Raw genomic sequence first — 27,996 nt, 5'->3', positions numbered from 1 at the left:
CCCAGCGTTCCCCCAAGTCTCCCGATAAAAATGATACCTCACTTGTGTGGGTAGGCCTAGCGCCCATGACAGGAAATGCCCCAAAACACAACGTGGACACATCAAATCTTTTCATAGAAAACAGTGCCTACCTGTGGATTTTGGCCTCTAGCTCAGCCGGCACCTGGGGAAACCTAGCAAACCAGTGCATTTTTGAAAACTAGAAACCCAGGGGAATCCAAGATGAGGTGACTTCTGGGGCTCGGACCAGGTTCTGTTACCCAGAATCCTTTGCAAACCTCAAAATGTGGCTAATATAACACGTATATAACACGTTTTCCTCACATTTCGGTGACAGAAAGTTCTGGAATCTGAGAGGAGCCACAAATTTCCTTACACCCAGCGTTCCCCCAAGTCTCCCGATAAAAATGATACCTCACTTGTGTGGGTAGGCCTGGTGCCCGCGACAGGAATAGATCACACAACGGTCAATGTTGGTCCTTACATGAGGCAGCTGTTGACCCTGGGGTGATCCATTCCTGACGCAGGCACTAGGTGTAGGCACTCAAGAGGGGTAGTGTTTTTATCAGGACAGGTAAGGAGTCACTGGGTGGTAGGAATTTTGTGGATCCCAGCATATTCCTGTAGTTTGTGTGACAGAAATGCGAGAAAGATTGATTTTTTTATTTAACATTTCAGCTTTGCAGGGTATTCTGGGTAAGAAAACTTTGGGGAATCCACACAGGTCACACCTCTGTGGACTCCCCCGAATGTCTAGTTTCCAGAAATGTTTGGGTTTAGTGTGTTTCTCTATATGGCCGCCGAACCCAGGACCAAAAACACAGGTGCCTGCCTTACAAAACCAGTTTGTTTTGCCATAGATAATTTTGATGTCTCCACAATACGATTTGGGTGGTGGAATTTGGGGCTGAACTAAATTGGGGAGCTCCCAAGAGAGCACTCTATCTGCTTGCCGCCGCATTCACCTCTCTGGGTTGGGCTAACCCACTATTACCCAGTTGCACAAACAGCTTGCGAAGGGACAGCAGGACTGTCCTCATCACCTCCCTCATAATGTACTGGAAGAGGAATTATCGAATGGGACTCCTCCGACTGAAAAATCACTCCCAGAGTCTGCGCCGTTGTCCTATCCCTCAGATGCTGTCTCAGTATCTGATGTCTCAGTCTCTGATCCTATGTCAGAGCGGTCCTCTATAGCCCGAGTGCAGGCAGCAGTCATCCATCAAGATGCCATCTCTGCTATTGGCTAAACTGTTGCTCTAAAACACTAGCCTACGTAGACAGTCACAAAATCGATGGTGTGTGTGAGATACGTGCAACAGTAGAGGCCACCTTACCTGCGCTTCTTCCCTCAATCAGCACGTTCTTTCAAGACACAAAAAACACCTTGTCACATACCATTCGTCACAGTCTTTAGCACCTCCTGCGCCCAGTCCAACAATCATTATTGGTGCTCCCACTCCCTCCTCCTCGGATTCCCTCATTACCACCCAGCAAAAGTGCCCTTCATCTCTCCATAGCCGCCCTCCACCCCGCACATGCATTTCATTGGTATTATAGCGCAGGTAATGGCTGACTTTACTAATGTACTCAGCTATTTACATAAAATACAGATTTGCTCTTTGCAGTAGGCATATTATATATATATATATATATATATATATATATATATATATAACAGCCAACCACCTGAAACTCAACTCAAGCAAAACCGAAATAATCCTCTTTGGCCCACACAAACACCTGTGACCCCTCATGGTGGCCCACCACACTAGGCCCTGCACCCACCACCGCCAACCACGCACGCAACCTCGGCATCAACCTAGACTCCTCCCTCTCGATGACCCAACAAATCAACGCTCTCACCTCCTCATGCTTCAACACACTCCGTATACTGAAAAAAACATTCAAATGGATCCCCACAGAGACCAGAAAAACTGTCACTCACGCACTCATCAGCAGCAGACTTGATTACGGAAACGCCCTCTACGCCGGCACCACTCTAAAACTCAAGCGCAAACTACACGCATCCAGAACTCAGCAGCACGACTCATCCTCGACCTCCCCCGACACGAACACATCTCTCCACACCTCAAATCCCTCCACTGGCTCCCCATTGACAAAAGGATCACCTTCAAGATCCTCATCCTCGCACACAAATCACTCCACAACACAGGCCCTGCCTACCTCAACGAGAGTCACCTTCCACACCCCCACACAAAACCTCTGCTCAGCTGATCTCTCTCGCCTCTGTCCCCCGCATCAAACACACCACCACCGGGGGCAGATCCTTCTCCTACCTTGCACCCAAAACCTGGAACGCCCTCCCAGCCCACCTTCGCAAGACCCAAAACCTACTTCTTTTCAGGAAGGGCCTCAAAACCTGGCTTTTCGAACAGTGATCCTCCCAGCCCCTTTCCCTCCCCCCACCCCCTCCCCAGCGCCTTGAGACCCTCACAGGTGAGTAGTGCGCTTTATAAATCTCTTTGATTGATTGATAGATAGATATATATATATATATATATATATATATAGATAGATAGATAGATAGATCTATATATATATATGTGTGTGTGTGTGTGTATATATATATATATATATAATATAAATCTATCTACATAGATATATCTATAGATATATCCATGTACATAGATAGATCTATATATCTATGTAGATATATTTTTTTTTTAGTTGTTGTATGGTTTCCTTGAGGGCCAAAATGGCCTCCAGGGAAACCCTACAACATCTAAAAAAAAAAATATTGCCCTGCCCACGGGCGACCCCTATCCTTTTATTTATTTCTTTATTTATTTTTTTGGGGGGAAAACAATTCCCCTGGGGGGCACCTACCTTTTTCCGAGGGGGACGACCCCGCCAAGTGAAATCCCTGGCGTCTAGTGGTGTTTTCTGGCACCCGGGGGCCAGGAAACACTTTCAGAAGGCCTCGTAGGAAAGGGGAGTTCTCGCCTTTCTTACGAGGCCTTCTGAAACTGTTTCCTGGCCCCATTTATGTTTGATGGCTACATTGATTTTTAGGTCTGGCTTGACCATGCAATTTCCACCCCACCTTTTTATAACCTAGGTCAATATTATTTTACAGATCCTTGCTTCCACCCAAGTGCATATGCATTCCCAATGCTGTCTACTTGTAGTGCTTCAGATTACCATACAACATTCCTTTAAAACCAGACTTTTTGGCATTGCCAGTGCTCGTTAGGTAGCATTTTCAGTAAATGTCATGCTGATGGTAGCAATAGACGAAATGCAGCCCATACAAAATAGATAAATGCAATCTGAGGAATATTTACATCTCAGTGATATGTGGGAGTTGAAGCCCTGGCAGTTGTGCACAGTTGAGCTACTCTGCTTGGGAAAAGGGGACTAGTAGAGCCAAATCCATTATAGTTCAGGGAGACGTGTTTTTTTGTTTTTATTTAGGACCTTGTTCTGATGACCTTTTTTTGCCTTTGCCTTCTGTTATTTACTTCAACGCCATGATACTTTGAAGTCGCCTCTGAGGACTAGAAATCCCTGCTTGTTAATTTCTGCTGACTGCAATGTTTATTGAAGTGCAACTGCTTGATTTTCTGTCAGTATTGCTGAAGAAATTGAGCAAGTTTATTTTGAACTTCTAATTCACGAATATTGTGTATAAATTGAAAATGCTCGTTTTGATGCTTTTTCTTTTTGCACCTCTGATTTTCCTTTGTGACTCAGCTTTGCCTTCATGTTATTGGGCCCAATACACAAATCCCTTTGGTGACCTCCAGCCCTGCAACTCACGAATTGGCTTTTGCAACCATTTCTGAATTGCTAATATTTGGGGCCATATAAACGGATTTCCCTCCTACTTACAAATTACAGATGCCAATGGTTTGTGATCCTCGATTTTGGGTTGCAGGCCACCGTCTGTGCTCTCCATCGTCTTTCCTAACAGAAGCTGTTGTCTTTTTGATGGACAATGGCTTCTTTAGAAGAAAAAACTGATGACCGCAAATATAGGTACTGAGGTCTGCTGTCCCTTGTTAGCATCTGCATTCACTGCTGATCATGGAGATTTTCAGATTGTGATGTACCCAGTTAATATTCATGGGGAGGTGTTTTTGTGACAATTTGCGATGTAACCTAGGAGTATGTTGGTCACGTAAGAAGTTGCACACCTATTTGCTAATCACTCTGTGCAAAATGGACATTCTGACTTGTGAATGGGTGTTTGTACATTGGGCTCATAGAGCTCTATCATTAAATTGTCACTATTCATCTACATTAGAATGTCTGTGCACATGTTTGAGGTCTTGAAACACTTCCGCTACAGAGTAAAATTAATTTCCCCAACTGTAAACAAACCTTGCCTTTTTATAGCAAAATAAACATGTTTGCAAATGCACATCTTGTGAAATGGAAAAGCTGCAGTGTTGCTTTAAAGCAGCCAAGAGGCCCTGCAATCCCAGCATGCATACCAGTGGCAGTGGATATCAATTCTTTTTATCCGGTCTTTGAGGAATTCAGAACACAGGCTCTTCAGTTTTCCGATATTCTTGAATAAAATAACTTTTTCACTTTGTGACAATTAATGTTCTTCTTATTAGAACATTTTTTCCAGAAGTTAATTTTATCCCCTTCCCTCATCCCCCTCCCTATATAATCTTGCCGCTCTGGTTTGCCTAAACTTTGGTGGCCTTGTGCAGACATGCCAGACATGTTCATAGTCTCTGATCTGTGAGGATACTTTATCTCTTGAGTCTATTCTTAGGTGACCATCATTACACTGCATGATCATTTCTCATAAGTGATACGTTCTGAGAGAGGCTATTATACAAACAATAGTTGGGATTTCTGCTCCGCAACTGTCTCAAGAGATAGAAAAGGGACCATGAAGGACCTTATCCACTTTTTGTCCTCTGTTTCCCACTTTCACAGTATTCCACTGTCTCATAACATTTGATACATATTTTTTGCTCAAGAAGCAGCCAATCAAAAGCCTGCCTAGGGCTCTCTTGATGTTGACACCCACTCAACAGTGTCATAATCTGATTTAGTCACAAGATAGTCTTTAATAAAGCACAATATCAGCAGCAATTCCTCTGCGATTCAAGTTTTCCCTCCCCTAAGGTTTCTTTCGGAATGTAATCTAAAAGGCAATTGTGATTTCACTCACGTTGACCTCGGAATGAAGAGATTCTATACACGACCATAGAGGTTTGTGGTAGGGAACATTGAAGGCAGAATATTGAAGGGTCACAATATAATGGCCAGAATATCAAAGGACAAAATATGGAAGGTAAGTGCCGAAGGGAAGGAATGGATTTACTATTGTTAATCCACATATATGTACCTTGATACATCATCACAAAGGTACATAATGTGGAGTTAGATATAGAAAATCTGTATGCACTTTCGCACTTTGTCCCTCGATTTTCTGATCACAATATTGTAACCCTTGAATATGCTGTCTTCGATAATCCTGGCCCACATCCCTTACAATTCCCTGTATTAGTGCCTTATTTTTAGACTATTTTAAAAGTAAGAAAGTATTTGATTTGTGATCTAAGACACTTTCAGTATAGCAATATCCTTCTTGTGTACTCTCCTCAGTACACTTATAAATAAATAATTACATACGTATATATTAATTTATATTAGGGGATTGTTAGTCTGTCTTGTACCTTCAGTGTTACTGTGATTATTCCATTTTCAAATTCTTAAGTTGATAGTGGTCCTACTCTTTCCATCAGTGGAGTTGTCAGTAATTCTCCAAGCCATTTAATAACGGTCATCTTGAAAAAAGAGTATGTTCAGCGTTCAAAGTAATAATGTGCTGCATTAGCTATTTTCACTTCATCTGAGCAGCTCCAGTACCTTATGTTCAATTTACTTTGCCTTAAATGTTCCTTAAAATTGTTCCTGTGAGCAAGAGGACACTGTATTGCTTATGTTATGGTCCATTGGGCAGCAAACAAAATATTTGTGATACATGATCCTCATTGTAGTTTCTTCCATTGCAAACTTGGCTGACTCTATTAGAATTGCCTTTTTTTAATCACATAGTTTATACAACTGACCTTTATTTGTACTTTTCCAATTAGGTTAATCTGTGTGCCATCGATTGGAAAATGTTGTCATGATTATTTTATGTAAGAGACAATCTGTTAACTGCCACAAGAGCATACTAATGATGTGAAGCCCAGGACACTGAATACAGTACTATCAATATTTCCCTTGGTAGCTTTTGTGAGGGGGTCACCACTTACTTGCTAGTGAAAAACGATTGCAACTTTGGTCCACTTAACGTGCTAGCAGGCACTGTCATTGTACACAGTAAAGTGTAATTCACCCTGTAATAAGTAAACAAGACTGCTTCCTAATCTTAGGTTAGGTGAGAATTAGTAATTACCAAAGATTGTCGGTTGCGCCTTCGCCCCCTTCATTGAGAAGAACTTCCATCCCATCACTGATGAGGTCCTCCAACAATAAAACATTCATAACCACAGCAATTTGCTGAGTGCTATCAAAGCAATACCGCCCGGACCTTCTTTATGCCAACTAGCATACATCTTCCAATTGTTCAAGACTAGGGAATCCCTTTGACCTAAGAATCGAGTTAATTCCTCCTCTTCCTTAGGAAGCAAAGACAATGGATTGATAACTGCAAAGACACTACTCCAGCCTCTGCATGGTCTCAGGAGGCCCACTTATGCAACTGAGGAAGGCTTGCCACTGATAAGATCACCAAAAAAGCATGGGGCTCCTTAACACAGCCTTCACCCTCCAGGCTATCATGGCCCTGGTTAGTTTCCCAGGAACAGCTGTAGAAGGTAATGAAGCTTCTTCTTACATGGGCTGTAAAGCCATTCCTGCACCCAGATAGGGGACAGGGCAGGAATACTTATTCACACTCCTTCTATGCAATTGGTAATCACTTTTCCCCAGATTGGATTTGTAGGAATTCAAAAATCTGGCTTTTGCCTCTGGTACTAAGAGTTCTAACCAGCAACACAGATGTGTTTAGGGGGGCTTCAGAATGACTAAGTACATATCCCCCTCCTGAAGGGGCACAAGAAGGACTTCTGGTTCTCAAACATTACTCCATGTAATAAAGTATTAAAGGAGTTTTGGGATGTATTGGCACACCCCTAGGACATTATCTGTTAAGGCACTTAAACCCCAGATAGAGAAAACAGGAATCAGAAGGTTGAACCATTGCGAAATGTTACTGTAGTAATGCACCCGAGAGCCTCTCTCGAAGCAGTAATGGAGGAGGAAGTGACGAGAGCTACTACAGCTGTATGGGAATGTGGATACGCCTGGATTATCCACTGCCCGACTTCATTGTAGCTTCTAAGAAATAGTTTTATAAGAAATGCATGCATCGACATAGCCCTGCACAATAAAAATGATGCAAAATAGAAGTATAGTTGAACACAAATTATGCAAAATTTCAAAAGCGTTGCCCTAGAATCAGCCCGGTTATTCTTTCTGCCTCACGATGGAGACTGTTGCTGCAGTATCCAACACTCGCCCACTGAACTCCATCTGCTGGTCCTTCACTCAGATGGCTGCGCTCTCTGCGCAGATTTACTGAGCGGCACTCTTCAGTGCAGTGCCCTCAGCCCTCTCACTGTCTCTAATCATTTGTAGCAAGAGTCTTCCGTCTGTGTTTACTTTAGTCAAGAAACACTAACGCAGCCCTAGAACAATGCGAGAAGAAATATAAAGGGAAAAGCACTTTTTAAATGTGCTCTAGAGCAGTGATTCCAAAGTTTTTGACTAAAAAATACGGGTCTGTTGCCAGAATGGTTAAGGCAGGAAGAGAAGTAGAGGAAACAATAACAAAAAAAAAACTGTCTGCGACGTGGCCTAGCTATGATAGAGATCCTCTTTATAGGACGAATTCTCTCACTCATAGAGGTGGCATGCTTCATCATAGGGAACCTTCTTGCCCCGTGATAACTAATCACAGTGCTGGCTACAACCCCTTTCCACTAGGAGAGGGAAGATCTTGTGGATGTTTTTTAAGAGGTACTTGAAACCTATATTGATGAGCAAGATGTGAGAGGGCGGAGTGTAAACTAATATGAAAAAACACAAATCTGAAAGAAAAAGAAGTGGTATGTGATAAAACAAACTACAGAGTATGCTAATAGTTTATTTGTGCATCTTTGGGTCAGGATAAACAGCACAGGTTCGATAAACCGGTCTGTTCACATTTAAAAAGGAGGTGTTTCTGCCTGTCACCCTCACAAGAGGTTTGCGGCTTTCCTCAGGCCCTAACGATGTGCAATGGTCTTACGATGTGCTCAAAACCAAGTGAACAAAAAGTGTACAGTTGTAAACAGCACCGTCCAGTGGATCCACCTGTCCGCAAATAGGTTGGCGCAGTTTATGCAATTCACTGGAACCCGTAGCAGGTTTTTCTCCCAAGTCAAGAGTCTGAAGGTGAACAGTACCCATGAGCTCCTAGAGAGGGCCTGAGGTGAGGCGTTTAACCTGACCTGCTACGGGTTCCGCCATTGTACTGCACCAACCTATTTGGTGACAGTGGGAACCACAGGGCAGTGCTGTAACAGTGAGTATTTGCTGATAAGCCGTGATTGATTGTAAAACACCGTTTCATTTGGAATGCCACAGATTCTGCCCCAACCTTGATAATAACAGAACAAGTGGCATATGTAGGAGTGGCTGCTCTGAACTCCATACCCTGCTGGAATCCAAAGCACTGTGTAAGAACACTAATCTTCGCAATCGCATGGTGTCCCCTTCCACAGTGATCTGCTCCTTTCCACAGGTCTCCAACTGAACTGCCACTACTTGTCCTGTCCTGCAGCATTGTGTGCTTTTAGATTTTTAAGCTCTGCATCGATGAACAGTTTCACGCTCTTGGGTGATGCAGACGGTGACCTGGCAATGACGTGTGCCCTTACTACTAGTGTTTGAGTGCTTGGAAAAGGGAGGGTGCGCACGCCCACACCCTACAGGGAACACTGGCTACCAAGTTGTTTAGTCTCCTTGCTACCTCTTGGGTCATACGTCTTGGGTTCTGTGGTGGCTGTCTGATGTTGGCAAAATGCTCGCTGCTACAGCTAGATAGACAGTTGCCTATTTTGAACCATTTCCACAGACTGTGTAAAGTCCACTTCAAACCTGACGCTAGAAACTCTATACAAACTTCAGTTCTCTTGAACTACCTTAAACCTTTTCTGCTCACTTACAGAAGGATTAATTTCAGAGGGTGATTTTTAGACTCCAGGCTGGCAAAGAGCACTCCTCCTTCTGAGAAGGTAACTGCCTTCAACCAGGCACTCTTTCATATCTTGACCAAGCAAACCATGACCGCTCAGTGGTTCAAGAGTTTTTTGAGATTTGACCATCCTGTATTAAAATGATACCTTGCATGAAACCTCTTGTGTAACTGCGCCTCGTAGAGTCAACAGATGCAGGTTGACCAGTTTATTTATCTGGTCCATCCTTGCTTGTAACCCTGAAACATTGTGGACATGTTTACAAACTCTGACGTGTCTTCCAGCTTGTCAGACTGCAGCTTGCATTCCCCACAGGCTCCCCAGAATATGGGAGGGGGTCCACACTGTGGGGTGCTCTCCCTCAGTGTCTTGTGCGACGGAGTGTATAGATCTCTGGCTGTAAACTTGTTGGAGGTGAAGGGAATCAGCTTGGCCTTGAAGGCTTCGGACCTAATTTTGAGTTTGGCAGAGGGCTTACTCTGTCATAACGATGACCGATATCCCTTCCACCGAAATATAAATAGCAGAGGGTATAAGAGGATTTATATTTCATTGGACAGGATCTCTGTCACTGTTGTGACCGAGTAACCCCTCGGCCTCTAGTCCTGGGATCCATGGTGTTGATTATTAAAAGAAACACCACCACCATCCTGTCTTATAGATCTTAAAACTTGGGGTCACGTTACCTGTTTTCTGTGGCTCTCGGGTAGTGTACACTGTAACAGGTGTTTTGACTTGGTGTTCTCCCACATTGAAGCTTGATTGGGTGGATTGGATTGAGTGGGACCAGAGCAGGCACCCACAGTTGGCATCTTTTGTTCTTGCATGAGTGGAAGTTCCTTCATAATATCCCCAATCCCAGTTTTCAGACCCTTGGTTTGAACTTTATAAGCTCCTTTGCCATACCCCTCAACAGCTGTTAGGTTTCTTGGATGGTGAGGGAGGTCCCACTTCACTGTGCAGTGGCCTTAAAATGGACTGAACCTTAACATTCCAATATGCATTTATGCAACCTCTTAGTCTTGGAGTTCTCTGAAGACCTAGCAGTCTGGGGTGTGCAGAGATCTTAGAGTACCCAGGTCCACTCCACCTTCTGTAGAGGAATCACATTGTTCATCACCGTCACATTTCCAAGAAGAGTGGTCTCCTGAGAAATGAGGGTAAGAAGAGATTAAGTGCATTGTACTGTAGTTGACCTCTCAATGCCTAGTCCTTTACTCTAACAAACCAGATGTTTAGGTAGCAGTCAGCATTTCTTCACTTGAACCCCAGAGTCTAAGAGCACATGGCTGGTAGCTCTGTCATACGCTTCTGACTAAAAACATCAGTCTGTTTTCATGTTCAGCTTTCGTGTCTCATGGCTGATGCTGGATCGGTGAATGCTTGCAAAATGTATCTCCCAGCCACAGCAGCTGTCAGGAGGCATATGACAGTGAGCAAAATATATCCGGTCGATGTACAGTGTCCTGCCACCCCTGGGACCTTACTCAAGTCTCACCAGGCTGATGCACGAGCCATCTGCGTCCTGCAGCATACCTTCGTTTAAGGTAGCCATCTTGTTAACTGTTACTTCAGCCAGGTGCAGAAGTGTGATTCAGGCCCTATATGCAACATATCACTTTATGGTGTTTCACAGGGTCAGGATGGTTCTCTGGACCCATCTGTCCTCCATTTGAATATGCATGTGAGCAAGAGGATCGCCTTTCTTGCGTTTGTCCCTATGTCTCCTTGGCAGAGCACACAATGAAATGCTGCACAAATCTGGCACCTACCACTTTAACCTGGATAGGCCTAGAGACCTATTTTCGTCAGCAAAGGCTAAATGTCCCCTTTAAAGCAATAAACCTGTTTCAAATGTAATACTATTTTAATGCATCATTTGTGTACTGGATCGGACCTAAAATTAATTTAATACTCATTATTTGATGTACAAAAATATGGACTTTAAAAAACACTTTCTCAATGGTAATCACATGTCTTCAAGGAAGAGTATTCGTGTCCTGAGGTTAAGGATATTTAAAGACATGGATTTGTTTTAGGTGAGACTTTTTGAATTCACTAGCCATTCTTAGTTTGTCTGCCAAGAGTGCTGTTGGTTATTTAAGTCAGTGTAAGTTTATGTAGCAGATATCCATCATTATCTGAAAGTCGGGGTATAGTTTCAAAGATAAATTAATAGTTTAGATCAGGCCCTGGCCCTTTCTACCTGTTCCTAGATGGACAGTTAAGTAGAGTTATGCTTTTATTAATGCAAGTGAGGTCCCTTGATATGCTCACCAGAATGCAATTTCCTCTTTTTAAGTTTGGGAAAAAAAATGGTCTAGAAAATGGCTCAAAAATCCTGGTTTGAAATGGCAGCCTTCCATTGTTTCAGGAGGTGGAGTTGGTAAAATGCAGCTTTTGATATCCTGAGAATGTAGCTCTAAATGTACACGCTGAAAGACATGAAGATATTTAATATGTCATATCGAGGTAGTCGACATTCAGAGCAGATGGGCTTTTTCAGACTAGAGCAGTAAACGTGGACTTATTTTTATGTTTTAATATATGAAAATATAATAGAAATCTGCAGTCATTTATGTACTCCTGGGTAGCCATATTGTCTGCTACTGACAATATTAGCAGTATCATATATAGATTAAAAAGCATAAGTGGATAGATTGATAGAACCGTAATGCACACCACAATTTTGTGAGGAGATTAGCCGTCCTGAAGTGAGCCAGCTTTAGGAAATGTGATCTATTGAGCTAAAAGTTAATCATTCTTGTAGAATATTGACTTGGTTCGAGTGTAAGTAAACGGGATGAAAAGAGAATCAGATCGGGGCATAATATTAGTCACAGTGGCAAGACTTCTTTATTGTAAATTCACTCATTATTCCTAAATTTGTAAAAGCTCCTGTTTTTATTGCGAAATTCCCTCATTTTGTCCTTGGACTTCTGAAGCATAAGGGTGATGGAAGTGCAAAATGGCTTTTGTGTAATAATGTTGGTTCTTTGATATATATATATTTTTTGGTTTTATATCTAATGGTTCATTAAAATTCAGCATCATTTTGCATAGAAACTTAAGTACAGCCCCTCTGCTGTCAGAATTTGGTGGTAGAGTTTCTCCATGTCAAGGTCCTTAAGTGACCTAATCATTTGAGACTGGGCAGATTCAAATGGAAATGACAGTGGATGGTTTCTTGAACTATGGCTCCGACAATGATCAAGAAGTAACCTTTCCAGATAGAAATGATTACCATGCCTCCAACTGGAAGAATATTTTTTTGATTTTAGGAATCCTTTCTTTGTTGGTGAAATCTAATGCCTACATTTACTTGTCAAGATAACATGCTAACTGCAATGGGTCCCGTGTTTGCTCGAGTTAGAGCTGCTAACGGTGTAAATTCCTAACTGGATTTTCTTACCACTTAAATTGAAAATAAAAAGTTAAACAGTTGACATAAGCGAGCCAATTCAAAGCGCCACGGCCACCGTTAACATAAGCGCGAAAAACACAGAAGGAAAAATAAGTTTGCCTGCAGTCAAACGTATTGGCAAATGTGCAATTATCCATGAAATAGGGTCATTGTCCAAGGCATTAACCAAACTGGGCTAAGGAGGGACAAAGGTTAAAGCTTTTACCAATGATAAGGGATTTTTTAAAGGCAAGCCCATGAACAAGTGATAGTGATGGGTGTGCAGTGGGTGTGGTTAAAAGCCCACAGATAGATTACAACAGGTCAGAGTGCTTGTTAAAAATACTCTAGTATTTAAAAAAAAAAAAGAAATAATCTAAACTAGTCAAGCAACACAACATACAAAGTTACTTTTTCCCATCATAGTGAAGGTAATCTCAGACGAGCAAAAGGCGTTTGAAACAAGGGAAATGCTTTGTACTTGAATGAATGAGTAAGAGTCCTGTCTGACAAACTCCAGCAGTAACAAGGCAGCCCCTAGTTAAGAGGTGCAGCTATTACCCTGTGTCATTACTTGGTCACGTATTTAATTAATAATGTACACTCATCGCAGTTGGAACCATCCAGCATGAAACTAACAGGGCATGTTGGAGAATTCTACCCAAGTGGGACATCACTTAATGATATGCAAGCTACCCAACCAAGGACTCTTACCATACGCCAGGCATACATCTAAGCATACATATTCGTGTACCACAACACCTTAGAATTCCACTATATTCAGTCACATGGTATATAGTAATCTTCGTAACGTTTGTGTCGCTTAGGTGTAAGAGTGCAACAATAGCTGTGTCTATCACGCAGACGCAAGTATGTAATAAATACACTTAAACTCTTCGCCTTTGTTATGACTGGAGCAGTTGTGTAATCCAGCCTCTTCCCAAGTGCTCCACATTAATTATTTATTTCTTACTGTGCACAAACCTTTGTTACTGATATAACTAATTGCACCAGAATAATCTTTTTGCACTAGACTCCTCCTGACTCACCCTCATACAGTGGGTAAGATGTATGTTTCTGGCAAGAAAAATAGCAAGAAAATGGTTCAAAGGCAATGGAACAGCAGGATGTTACATGTGTTTTCTCATCATTCAGATTTGACACTGAAGATAAAGGAGATACATGTGTAGGTATTGTTTTTAGATTAGTTAGGATTCATTGAATAGCTCATTTTTTGTGCTTCTCGTTACCCAGGAGGATGTTCTACCTTTTTTTTTTCCCTCTAAAAGTGGATAGTAACTGACTGTACTGTGTTTTTCTGAGTGCATAGTTCAGTTATTTCTCTTTAGTTTCCTTGTGTATTTGGGGCTGCCTATCAACGGCGCATCAGCTGATAAGGTAAAGCACTTTTTAAAGGCATCTGTTGTAGAGGACATGACATTTTATTGAAATGAATCACCCATGAACCTTATTCCGACCATTAGGTGGAACCAGTGGAGTTCCATTCTTGCTTTGAACAAGCTTTACTGTATTGTACCTCCGATTACCGTTGCATTTTGCTAGAAAATGAGCAGAGGTGTTTGATTTTCTAAGAAGCGTGAATTGAACCTCACATCGTTTACATCCAGGAAAATGTGCACGTTCTTTTCAGTGTTATATATTTTTTTCAATAAATATCTTTATTGCACTTATGGCAAAAGACAAAAGCATGAATCATAAAAGAAATATATTGTAGCATCAACACAGTCTTTAAAAATGTGATTTCTCATTTGTAGCCGGCTTTCCTCCCTCTTCAGCCCTCCCTCCTCCCCCGCTACATCTGATACATTTAATAGCTAAGTGCTTCTGTGTTGGCCTGTGCGAGTGGTGTTCTCTAATGGGGCACAAAAAGTACTCCTCTATATTCATTCAATTTCCCACAAATCTTTATCCATTTGTGGGGACAGCCCCTGCCCTTATAAACTGTACGTCCCACAGTCCTACACCAGACCTTATCCCTTACCCAGTCGCATAGCTGTGACGCCCTCCAGAGGCAAGCTGTATATTGCTTAGCAACTGTCAGACCTGGTGGAAGCCAAATCTGATCCATTCTTGTTAGGTCTGAATCGTGCCATACATTCAAGAGACACCATTTATCAGATATCTCTCTACTGCACCCACATATCCCATTAAGATGAGTAACCACAGCTTCCCAAAATTTGCTGAATGACAGGACAGTTCCATATCATATAGAAGAATGGCCTGACTTGGCCATAGTTTCTCAAACACAAAGCGGACCATGCCCTTCCCATTTTTTTCCACCACTGTGCGCTCATAGTAGCTTCTGTGCAGGATCTTGAGTTGGACTAAGCGAAATCTTTACCTTATGGCTACCTCTCGAGGAAAGGCTGGGGCTGAGGATCATTCATCCGCCTCTAGCTTTACGCTTCCATAGTTCACACAACTTGGTCAAGTTATCAGGGGTGTTGTTTATCACTTTGTGACATGTCAGTGAGATTACCTGTCTGGACATTGGGTCGTCCAGCAGTCTCTTCAACTGGGAAGGCTTCAGGGAAATTCGCCCCCCTCAACAACACATGTCGTAGTGTATGACGAATTCGTAGGTAGCGATAGTCTCTCCAGGAGCCCGCTGGTCCTCCTGCTCCTGCTGTAACTGTGTAAAGGGAATCACCACTCCCTCCTGCCATAGGTCACCTACTTTTGAAATGCCTTTGGTCCCTTTTGTCAAAAGTCCTTCATCCCTCAATGGTCTCAGTTTGACAGAGTCCCATAAGGGTGTGGCTTGTGTAATTTGGTCTTGCCAGACCAGGGCATTTGTTGACATGTGCCAGAGTTTTAGCGTGATTGCCGTGGGGTTGAGCGTGCTATGCTTACCTCTGTTTATGGCCCCAGGGAACTCCCCCTCGTTACATCACGTCTGTTTATACGAAAAGCTGGTTCACCCTTGGTAGAATGACCCATTGATTAATTCCTACAAGCTGTGCCGCCCAGTAATATTTCTCTGTATCTGGTAGGGAAATCCCGCCGTCATACCAAGTTTGCATCAGTTTCTTGGTGCCCCTCCATCCCAGAGTAGTGTGCGAGCTTCGCTTTCTATTGCTTGAAAGTATAGTGAGGGAACGAAGTATGGGGCGTATTGTAGCACATACGAGAAATGTGGTAGTGCCATCATTTTTTAAAAGTGCTGCTTTCCATAAAAGGGACAGTGGCAATATCTGCCAGTTTTCTGTGCTTTGGTCTTCACCAGCAGTTTGACTGAGCTAAGATTTCGATATGCCCAGCAGGAATTCAAGAACCGGACATTGTCAACGATAGATTTAACTATACCAGTGAACCTCCCAGAAATCCAAACTGAAAAAATGAAAGAACGTTATCTGCATAAACCCTGAAGACATTTTGCAGCACCTAATGTGTACTATTGCAGCACCGGCGTAGTGAGCATGTGTCCAAGCCTGTACTGTCGAGTCTTTTAAGTACTGCTTTGATATGCACATTGTTTTTGTATGTATCCACTGTCTCTAAACACTTTGCATTGCTTTACCTACCTCCACGAGTGGGGCTTAGAGAAGCTTGAAATCCTAGACCTGTTAATGATCTTTTTTTCCACTTACACTTTTGTGTACATTAGTCGAATGAGAAATACTGTGATAAAACAGTGTTAGCTATCCTGAAGTGTTCTGTCTCTCCAGACAACATGTTATTTTGATGTACCAAAAACTGCAACGTGTTCTAATTTTATCATCACTTGTCTGAATTGAGGGGGGTGGAGAGATGGAGAGCCCTTTATGAACAACTACAAATTACCAAGTTTACTTTACCTCTTTCCCTGGTAGGTGAAGCAGTAATGCTGACGCTGGCCAGCAAACTGAAGCGGGAAGATGGTGTCAAAGGAACTCGTGCATCCAGCCCAGCCTCTGATTCTACTCGCAGAGTGTCTATTAGAGATAAACTTCTTGTGAAAGGTACACAAACTTTACTTTTCAGCCAAAGAGCTTATCTGGTTGATTTAGGGAGTGGGGGAGGGCAGTCCACACCCTGCATGTGCACAGTTCTGGGGTTCTGAATTTGCAGCTTGAATTTAATTCATGTATTCCCTTCCCCCCACACCCCTCCCCCTGAACTCGCCTCATTCTGGCTCACCTTTCCAAAGTATATGCATGCATGTCACACTAATTTTACAATTAGAAAACAAGCATGGTTAATTTAATGTCCTAGATTAGATGGATAGATACCTTTTACAACGGTTTTTCACCCAGTAGTACTGCAATTTTACATATCATTTTGCATCGTCCCATTTTCTTCAATTATAATGTTTTTTTCCAGTTTTGATGTTGACAGCCTTCAATGTGAAGCCCTGGCTAAGCGAAATTCTCAGAACTAACCTGTCTCAAGAAAATCCAAGGCAGCATCAGATCCCTTGATAGTGTCCCCATTTTAAGAGCAGCCACTGCCGTTCTGTGAGACATACAACTGGGGCAGGCTGAGGGGAATATGTTTCAATTGTTTAAATACGTGTTCTGCAGGTTGGATTTTCTTAGTGGGTATATTCCCTTGCATCGATCCTTCTTGCAAGAGAGGTGATTAAAACAAGTTTAACAAGCAGCCTCTCATGATAGGAAAATATTGGAGATTTAGCTCCCATTACCCATGATCTTGATGTAATACCACATTTCATTTGTATGAAGTAGACAGAGCTGCTGTTACGTTTCTTGATATTTTGATCCTTCGTATATCACTTTTTCCCACTTGTGTTAACTGATTTTGTTTATTTGGGGTGGGTGACTACACACCTCAAGGAATAATCACAACCCTTATCAGTGTGCACCCTCAAAGCCTCTAAACAAACCTGAGCTCAACTCCCTGGAAATTATGGCACAGAGCAGACAGGTTTATCTTAGAGGTAATGTGTAAACTATTTATGCAGTCACAAAACAGTCAAAGTCATAATGCGAAACAATAAAAAATTCCAATCAGAATTATGGAGTATAATTTAATTAAACAATTGACAAAATCCAATCAGGGGAACCAAAGATATGAGCTTTTAAAGATTAAAGGAAAAATAGTGCCAAAAAGCATAAAGTGACAAAGATAGTCTATTGTTGAGGTAGATCGGGACTTGGGTGCAATTCAAGTCTGCCTGTGATGCAGTGGTGGTCACATACACCAACCAGGTTCATCCTGGTCAAAGATTTTACCTTCTGACTTAGTCTTTTAAGTCCCAATCCACCATAGGAGAACACTTCTAAAGCCTTTCAGGACCTCAGGGAGGGCATCTAGAGACATGCAGGGTGTCAAAAATACAGCTGGGTCTAGTCCAGGTTCAGTTGCCACTCAGCTGGGTACTTCCTGGAAAAGGCCTCTTGCAGTTGGTTGTCTCCCTGTAGCCACACAGGTCAGCCAAGTGACCCTTGGACTCCACCTTGTCCTGGGTACAAGAGGCAGCTGTTCCAGTCACTCAAGCTTCCTCTCAAGTCAGACAGCAGGTTCGGTTTTCTTCTGATCTTCCACTGGACCCGAAAGTGTTCTCAAGTCAGTGTCTGGAGGTGGCACACTTAATGCTGGGATATAGCTAATAGTTGTTGGCAGTTCTTAAAGTGAGAAAGGGATTGCCGTTGGGATCCAGTGACACACATATTTGGGTACCAGCATTTATTTTTCCTTGTCCGATATTTACAGAGAGCACGAGAGAGAAACTCACACAATGGAAAAACTAGGAAGCGCAAGATGGTTAGAAAAAAAAAAAAAAAAATCACAACAAGATAAGGCAGGAAACCAGCAAGAGTGAGATAAAGGGTAGGGAGTGTCTGGTAGTAGATTTAAGAGTCATGAGGTGGTTTAAGACTACCAGCCTTAGTATTCAGCGGGCTGAAGTTTAAGTACACTGAAAGCAGGATTCTGAGCAGATCTTTGGGCATTGGTACTCTTTTACAAAGCAAGCACTGGGTGGAGGGTGACTCCTGACCCCCCTCTAACCAATTGGGTATACATTCCTGTGTGAAAAGGGACCTCTGCTAATGGATACAGTTTCCTAGGGCAGGGAAAATACAGTGTCCAAATGACCCCGGCAACCATATATATTCAAAATACAATATAGTAAATTACTATATATGGCTCAGAATAAATTCCCTTGTATATCTTTATTGGTATTTTTTGATCGTCAATGTAGGAAAGTAGCACCTTACTGGCAAAGTTAGCCTCTCCCCTCCTTTTGCCTGGTGTCAGTGTGTTTAAACTGTAGTACACTGGGATCCTGCCAACCAGGACCCCAGTGTCTGTGCTCCCTCCCCTAAATTTAGTTGTAAGGAAACATTTGCACCCCACAATTGGGATACTGGTGCACCATGTAACTAACTAGTATATGGTACTTGGGTACCCAGACAATTGGTACACCAAGAGTCCCACATGGGGTGCAGTATGTATTGTGCCACCCATGAGGGCCAATGCAAACTGTGACTACAGGCTTGCCATTGCATCCTGTTTGAAAAAGTGCATGCACCTTTTCACTCTAGATAGAAGGTTTTCCTTATTTCATGATCACTGCACTCTTACCCTGTAAGTCACCCCTAAGGTAGGCTCTTTACTCAAGGGCAAGAAGCATGGTTCTAAGTGTGAGCGCACCCCTGTATGAGCAGACATGCCCCTACGAACCCCAGACTCCATTCCCTGGGGTTTCTAAGTGCGGCGAAGCCATCTTAAGGTACGCAGTGGACACTGGTCAACACAAGTGGTCCAACTATAATGTCTTTACCAAACATAGGCATGTTTGGTATCAAACATGTTGGACTCATGCAGTTACAGCTATTACAGTGCTAGTTGCATAATACTATGACCTCTGTGAGTTCCCTAGGGGATCCTCCCTGTTTGCCTGTACAGCCTTACAAGGTCTGCATACCAGCCCGTGCTGCTGTGGACCCAATACACTGTTCTGACCTCCTGCTTCTGAGCCTAACTTGGGCAGGGAAGGCAGGATAAAGTATTGTCTGTGGGACAGAGGTGTGACCACAGCTTGTTTAGAAATAGGTGTCTCTGGGCTGGGGTACAGATGCCTCTGAGCACCACCAGACTGCTTTGAAGGGCACATTTGACAGGTAAATGACCACCCCACCCCCGTCCAGCTTCTCACCTAGGGAGGTACACAGAGCTCTGCCAGGTGGCCATTTGATTCTGCCATCTTTGAAATAGATGCTCCTGGGGGCCTCTGCTCATCTTGACTGGTTAGTCCAGCTAAATGACATCCCACACCCCCTCTGACAGGTTGGTCACTGCAGTAAGTGTCCAACCCCCCTTCCTAAGTTACTTAGGGGCTCCCTGAAGGTGGTACCCTAGATTAGTCTGCAAGTATTCAGGAACCGTCTGAAAGTCCTCTCTGCAAGACACTTCTGTAACCTGGATACCGGAACCGCAGGTGTTCTTTGTTGGAACCAGAAGCAAGACTGTAACCAGTCGGAGGGCTCCTACTTCTGCTTTGTTTCCAAGTTCTGCAGGCCTGTGGCTGTGCATCTTCTAGAGTTACTGGGACTCTGCCTGAAGGAATCTCCCTTGGAGTGAAGGAGTCCCTCCCATGCATCTGCAGGCACCTCAACAACGACTAGATTGTGGATTCTGCTGTCCCATGGACTCTACAAGGCTCTGCAAAACAGGTGGTTGTCTGTGGCTCTCCAGAGGTCTGACATATCTTCCTTGCAACTGGGAAGTTTGTGGTCCCTCGCTGGAGCTGCTTGGCTGGAACCCTTGTCCTCTGCCTCTGCTTGTCATTGCCAAGGCTTGTTGTCTCTTCAACCTGAAGACCTTCTAGCTCCAAGAATCCCCAGCCTCCAGCACTCTCCAGCTCCAAAGAACGACTCCCTCTCTGCAGTTCCTGCGATGTGGGCATCCCTCTTTGCTGTGCTGCTGAGGCCTCCCTTTGACTCCCTGTGCCTGCTCAAGAGGGTCCTGCTGGGGGCTCCAATGATTCCTGCTGGCTCTCCTGCTGGCTCTCCTGCTTGCTGAAGGCTGGCCCTGACTTTCCTACCAAGGTTGGGTCATCTGGACCTTGCTGAACCCCACAACTCCTGCAAACTCCATGCAATGGTCCCTGCTTTTGCCAAGGAAGGCTTGTTGGTGGTCCCACCGACCACTGACCCCTCTGCAACTTGACGGCGGTAGTGGAGCAGCTCGTGGATGACTCCTGAAGTCTTCCTGCATCACCTGGACTCCGCAGCTGCACTTCTTCATCCACTGCCCTTCAGGAACCATCACTGAGAAGGGTGGGCATTACCCTCCTGCGCTGCCTGGGCTCCTCTGGGTGGTCTGGACTCTGTCCCCTCTCTCCTTAAATCCTCTTCTTCTGAAACCCACTCCTGAGTTCCCCCACCCTGCTCCACGGGTCACAACAGCAGCTGGACAACAGAAATCCCCTTTGACTTCAATGGGCCTTTCCGATACGACTCCACCTGTAGGTACTCCACTGTTCTGGGTATCCACGGGTAGGAGGACTGTCAAACCTCCCTTGTCCCAACAGGTTTCCTCGTGGTCCTCTGGGAAGGGTCCTAAAATGCAAAAAATCCAACTGCGACTTCCCCATGTTAGCCGATGGTCAGTGCCTCAAGACTTCTACTCTGCACACAGGTGCCTGGGGAATCCTGCCTACTTACCTTTGGGGTTTTAGGGCTTCACCAGTTCTAAGGGTCCTTCGGTGGTAGTGTGGGTTGGAGGTGATTTTCTCATTCAATGTGTTTTGTATACGGGTTAACAATCCCCCTCCCCCCTAGCCCCCACCCAATAGGAGTCCTATGTTATTTTATGCTTTTACTTTAAATTTTGCGACATATATTTTTGTATGACCATATCTCTGGTTAGGAGGTATACCAAAGTTAGTTTTAGAGTGTGTGTGTGTGATAATAAATTACATATTTTTTTAACACTGGTGTGCTTCTTTCCTGTGTATACTTCACTGACTAACCTGTGTGGTTTTTGCCAGCAGTTTACGCCTATGAGAGCTCTGGTTATCTAGAGCCACCTACACCATCACTACAGGTTGCCTCTACTCAGTACATGGTGCCTCACTTATAGGTGTACACCCCATACTGATCCAGCCTCCTACAATCATTTTTTTTTTAACATAATCAAAACATGCAGTAATGTGCATTTTTTTAAATAAAAAAACATACTCACATCCACATGCTGCATTCACCTTCATTGACTCCCTAACTCTCTACACACTTTCCACTCTACTTAAAATGACAGACGCAGTATGACGTACGAGTCTCGTGTCAAGGCCATGATACTTTGTAACATCTTTTACTATCGTATAGCAGCTTCAATTCATACTTGATACGTTTTTGAACAATTACCAAAAATGCAATATTTTTTACACATTGACAAAGTTCTCCTTATATAAGATATCAACTATGTTCCTTCCTTTGGCTATTTTTTTTTTTACTCTCTAACATGACAATATGTGTGGCTTAAATTCTTTGTCTCTACGCACGTTTTGGCAAACTCAACGCCTTCTTCAGGAAAGCCACCTCTAATCCAATAATTCTGGAAATTAATCCAGTAATTCTGTCAGTGACATCAGTAGTATTCAAGCAGAGGTACGGATTATGACATTGGGAAAGGCTGTTTCCAAACGAGTTATTACTACTGGATAGACCTCAGTAAAAAACACTTTAAGCTCCCTATAGAAGTGATGGAAACAAAGTGCTGATATGCTGGAAAATAGTCAGTATTTTACATAACATAAGTCATTCGTCAATATTGCATTTTTTTTTAATTATTGTCAAAATGATAATGTATATGTTGAAGCTGCTGTACAATCGTAAGTGGTGTCACAGTGTCATTGCCTTGGCACACAAGACTCATTTGTCTTTATGTCCTATATATTTCGTCTGACATTTTAAGTAGAGCGGAAGGCGTGTAGAGAGTTTGTGAGATTGAATGAAGACCTGTTTTAGGTCTAGAGCTCGACCCCCACGCCCGCAGCACCAACCTGCTGTCTCCTGCCTCTGACCCCCGCCCACGCTGCTGCTAGCGTGTTCGAGGCTTCACTTGACCCGTGTGCCGTTTTTTCCGCCGCCCTGTAAGTGTTTTTCTCTTTTCAGCGCCTTGCCTCTTGCGCTACTGCCCCCGCCGTGCACCTCTGATTGCTGTGTCCCCGATAGTATTCTGTGCCATTAGTGTATTTCTGTGACTGTTTTCTTATTGTGTCTGTTTTTGGAAATTGTGCCCGACTTTTTAGTGCCTTGTTTTGGTGTTTTCGCCCCTTGTGCGCTCCCCCTCGCTCTCCGCTCCCTGCCGCTGCCTCCCTGTGGCCCCGCCCCCCTCGTGCCCCCATTCGCTGCTCCCTCCCGCCTCCCAGCTGCTCCTCCCTCCCCCCTCCCTTCTTAATGGCTGGCGCTGCGCGTCGCGAGTGAGCGACCTCTGACCTGTTTTAGGTCTAGAGCTCGCCCCCCACGTCCGCAGCACCAACCTGCTGTCTCCTGCCTCTGACCCCCGCCCACGCTGCTGCTAGCGTGTTCGAGGCTTCACTTGACCTGTGTGCCGTTTTTTCCGCCGCCCTGTAAGTGGTTTTCTTTTTTCAGCGCCTTGCCTCTTGCGCTTCTGCCCCCGCCGTGCCCCTTCTGATTGTGCCACTTTTCGCCGCCCTGTAGTGCGTTTTTTCTGTTTTCAAGCGCCTCGCCTCCTGCGCTTCTGCCCCCATTGTGCCCCTCTGATTGCTGTGTCCCCGATAGTATTCTGTGCCATTAGTGTATTTCTGTGACTGTTTTCTTATTGTGTCTGTTTTTGGAAATTGTGCCCGACTTTTTTGTGCCTTGTTTTGGTGTTTTCGCCCCTTCTGCGCTCCCCCTCGCTCTCCGCTCCCTGCCGCTGCCTCCCTGCGGCCCCGCCCCCCTCGCGCCCCCATTCGCCGCTCCCTCCCGCCTCCCAGCTGCTCCTCCCTCCCCCCCTCCCTTCTTAATGGCTGGCGCTGCGCGTCGCGAGTGAGTGACCTCTGACCTGTTTTAGGTCTAGAGCTCACCCCCCACGTCCGCAGCACCAACCTGCTGTCTCCTGCCTCTGACCCCCGCCCACGCTGCTGCTAGCGTGTTCGAGGCTTCACTTGACCCGTGTGCCGTTTTTTCCGCCGCCCTGTAAGTGTTTTTCTTTTTTCAGCGCCTTGCCTCTTGCGCTTCTGCCCCCGCCGTGCCCCTTCTGATTGTGCCACTTTTCGCCGCCCTGTAGTGCGTTTTTTCTGTTTTCAAGCGCCTCGCCTCCTGCGCTTCTGCCCCCGTTGTGCCCCTCTGATTGCTGTGTCCCCGATAGTATTCTGTGCCATTAGTGTATTTCTGTGACTGTTTTCTTATTGTGTCTGTTTTTGGAAATTGTGCCCGACTTTTTTGTGCCTTGTTTTGGTGTTTTCGCCCCTTGTGCGCTCCCCCTCGCTCTCTGCTCCCTGCCGCTGCCTCCCTGCGGCCCCGCCCCCCTCGCGCCCCCATTCGCCGCTCCCTCCCGCCTCCCAGCTGCTCCTCCCTCCCCCCTCCCTTCTTAATGGCTGGCGCTGCGCGTCCGCGCCGCTGGCGCGCCAGAGGCAAGCCCGTCTGCGCCTGGACCGCGCCCAACGCCACCCCCCCTGGTCCTCACGCCCCCCACAACTCCGGCTTCCGATACTCTGCCATCGATCTCCTCGCCCTCAACCCCGGCCCCTCCACAGAGTGCTTCCTGGCCACCCCGAAGCACACCAAAGGACCTTTTTCCTGCCGCACCTGCAACTTCTCCTGCAACAGAACATCGAAGCCAGCAACAACCAACGCAAACCACCTGCACTGCATCCTCATCAACACACGCTCCGCACGAAAACACGCCATCGAACTCTGGGACTTGCTCGACACCACCGCCCCAGACGTGGCCTTCCTGACCGAAACCTGGTGGAACGACTCTTCGGCCCCTGACATCGCCATCGCCATACCGGACGGATACAAGATCACCAGAAGAGATCGAACCAACGGAGTCGGCGGAGGAATAGCCATCGCCCACAAATCTACCCTCAAGATCCAAACCCACACGGACGACACTCTCAAGACAGCCGAACACCTCCACTTCCAGATTCACACGGACCCCAACACGACCCTCAGAGGTACCCTCATATGCCGCCCCCCAGGACCAAGAGCCCCCTTCAGCGACACCGTCTCCGACCTCGCAAGCACCCACGCCCTCGCCTCTCCAGACTACATTCTCCTGGGAGATCTGAACTTCCACCTGGAAAATAACAACGACGCCAACACCACATCACTGACCACAAACCTCCTCATCCTCGGACTCCGCCAACTGGTCAACACTCCCACCCACATCGCCGGACACACACTTGACCCCCTCTTCACCTCAAGCAACCACATCTTTCAGCCACACCTCCGAACTCCACTGGACCGACCATCACTGCGTCCACTTTACCTTCAAGAAAAACACCGAACACCACCGCATCCCCCTACCGCCTCACCGCCGCTGGGGAAAAGTCACTGAAGACCACCTAACCAGCACCCTCGCCAAAAACCCACCACCCGACTCCACCGACCCGAGCGCCGCCGCCATCAACCTCCATCAATGGATCCTCGATTGCGCCAACACCTTAGCTCCACTCAAGAAACCCACCGCCAACCAAGGAAAGAAAAAAACAGCCTGGTTCACAGACGAACTGACCACCTCCAAACGCACCTGCCAGAAACTCAAGAAGAAATGGATCCTCGAGCGCACACCTGACAACCTTGCTACCCTCAAGGACGCCAACCGTGATCACCACCAACGGATCCGACTCGCCAAGCGCGCCCACTTCACAGAATGCCTCAACAACAACGCCCACGACTGCAAAGTACTCTTCGGCATCGTGAAGGAACTCTCCAACCCGAACGCCAACATCAACGACGTCCCTCCCTCCCAAAAACTCTGCGACGACCTCTCCACCTTCTTCCACCAGAAAATCTCAGCCATCCACGACAGCTTCAACACCACACCTCCGCCAGACCCCACCCCCGACGACTCCTCCCCCCCCCCTACCGCCTCACCACCTGGACCCAAGTAGACGACGCCGAAACCCTAACAACCATGAATTCCATCCACTCAGGCTCTCCCACGGACCCGTGCCCACATCACGTATTCAACAAAGCCGACGCCACCATCGCCCCCAAACTCCGCAAGATCATCAACCTCTCCTTCAACACCGCCACCTTCCCGGACAGCTGGAAGCACGCAGAAATCCAACCCCTCCTCAAGAAACCCAAGGCTGACCCCAACGATCTCAAAAACTTCCGTCCGATCTCTCTCCTCCCTTTTCCAGCGAAAGTCATCGAGAAGATCGTCAACACACAGCTCGCCCACTTCCTAGAAGACAACTCCATCCTAGACCCCTCTCAATCTGGATTCAGACGAAACCACAGCACTGAGACCGCACTCCTCGCCGCCACAGATGACATCAGACAACAAATGGACAACGGCGAAACCTCAGCCCTCATCCTCCTCGACCTATCAGCCGCTTTCGACACAGTCTGCCACCGCACCCTACTGGCCCGTCTCTACGAAGCCGGCATCCAAGACAAAGCCCTCAACTGGATCTCATCCTTCCTCTCCGACAGAACCCAGGGAGTCCGACTCTCCCCCTTCCGCTCCAAAGCCACCAACCTCATCTGCGGCGTCCCCCAAGGCTCCTCTCTTAGCCCAACATTGTTCAACGTCTACATGGCCCCCCTCGCACAACTGGCCCGTCAACACAACCTCAGCATCATCTCCTACGCCGACGACACCCAGCTCATCCTCTCCCTGACCAAAGATCCGCTCACCGCCAAAACCAACCTCCACGAGGGACTGAAGTCCATCGCCGAGTGGATGAACAATAGCCGCCTGAAGCTCAACTCCGACAAAACTGAAGTCCTCATCCTCGGACGCACCCCCTCGGCCTGGAACGACTCCTGGTGGCCCACTGCCCTCGGACCCCCACCCACCCCAGCCAACCACGCAAGAAATCTCGGCTTCATCCTCGACTCCGATCTCACCATGTCCAAACAAGTCAACGCCGTCTCCTCTTCTTGTTTCAACACCCTCCGCATGCTCCGCAGAATCTTTAAGTGGATTCCAACAGGAACCAGAAAGACAGTGACTCAAGCCCTCGTCAGTAGCAGACTTGACTACGGCAACGCACTCTACACAGGCATCCCAACGAAAGACATCAAACGACTCCAGCGCATCCAGAATGCATCCGCCCGCCTAATCCTCGACATGCCCCGCCGATGTCACATCTCCCCCCACCTGAAGGACCTCCACTGGCTCCCCGTGGAAAAAAGGATCACCTTCAAACTCCTCATCCACGCCCACAAGGCTCTACACAACACCGGACCCACCTACCTCAACACCAGACTCCACTTTTACATCCCCACACGTCAACTCCGCTCTGCCAACCTCGCCCTCGCCATCGTCCCCCAAATCCAGCGCAAGACCTCCGGCGGCAGATCCTTCTCCTTCCTTGCCGCCAAGACCTGGAACTCTCTCCCCACCTCTCTTCGCCAGACCCAGGACCTCCTCACCTTCAGGAGACTCCTCAAGACATGGCTCTTCGAACGCTAGCAGCACCCCCCCAGCGCCTCGAAACCCTGACGGGTACATAGTGCGCTTTATAAATTATCTGATTGATTGATTGATTGTTGAATGTGGATGTGAGTATATTTTTTTTATAAAAAATATTGTACATTATTAAATGTTGTGATTGTTATGTTAAAAATATTGATGATCAAAAAATCCCAATAAAGGTATACAAGGGAATTTATCCTGTATGAGCCATGTATGGTAATTTAGTATATTGTATTTTGAATATATACAGTTGCTGGGGTCATTTGGACACATTGTATACATTCCTCTGGGTGCCCTACCCACTTTTAACAGTAATTCCTTTTTGCCTTATTGCAAACGGGTCCACAATTCCATGTCTCTTGGCATTTTCAAGATGACAAAGGTCCTCGGGCAAACTAAACTTGAGCTCTAAAAGGGTTGAGTGTACGGGTAGTGTACTAAGATAATCTAGTGCTCTCCCACATCGAACACTAAAATCCAGTTTGGAGCAGGTACTGCACCAACAGCAAACAGACGTTTGGTTGCTAAGGGACCCTGCTTTTTTTTTTTTTTCCTACCAGTCAGTGGATACACAAGAATTATCTTGGCATTCTGTTCTGTTTCTTTCAAGTGTACCTGAAGTGCTATATGTAAACCTAGAGACAGACGTCTGATAGGATAAAAGCAGGCTCCTTCAGGATCCACACAAGGAACCCACACCCCCACACTGCATTTTCTGCTAAGCTCAACACTTCTCTGCCCCTTCAGCCTATTGGTTGTTCCTGGAAGCCATTTGACACCTAT

At 45.7% G+C, this 27,996-nt stretch overlaps 1 protein-coding gene across 2 annotated transcripts in view; it reads left to right on the top strand.

The window, feature by feature from the left end:
- The window catches only part of UBE2F (ubiquitin conjugating enzyme E2 F (putative)), a 1,010,525-nt gene that overhangs the window by 72,015 nt on the left and 910,514 nt on the right, over nucleotides 1-27,996 (top strand). For both annotated transcript variants that reach the window (XM_069225615.1, XM_069225614.1), the window contains one exon: nucleotides 16,476-16,604. In XM_069225615.1, coding sequence (XP_069081716.1) covers nucleotides 16,487-16,604 — 118 coding nt within the window. In that variant the 5' untranslated portion in view covers nucleotides 16,476-16,486. The remainder of the gene's footprint in view (nucleotides 1-16,475; nucleotides 16,605-27,996) is intronic.

Source organism: Pleurodeles waltl, chromosome 3_1, assembly GCF_031143425.1.
Source record: "Pleurodeles waltl isolate 20211129_DDA chromosome 3_1, aPleWal1.hap1.20221129, whole genome shotgun sequence".
Lineage (NCBI taxonomy): Eukaryota > Metazoa > Chordata > Amphibia > Caudata > Salamandridae > Pleurodeles > Pleurodeles waltl.
Note: the sequence above shows the minus strand (reverse complement) of the source record. Positions and strands in the feature narration are given on the sequence as shown.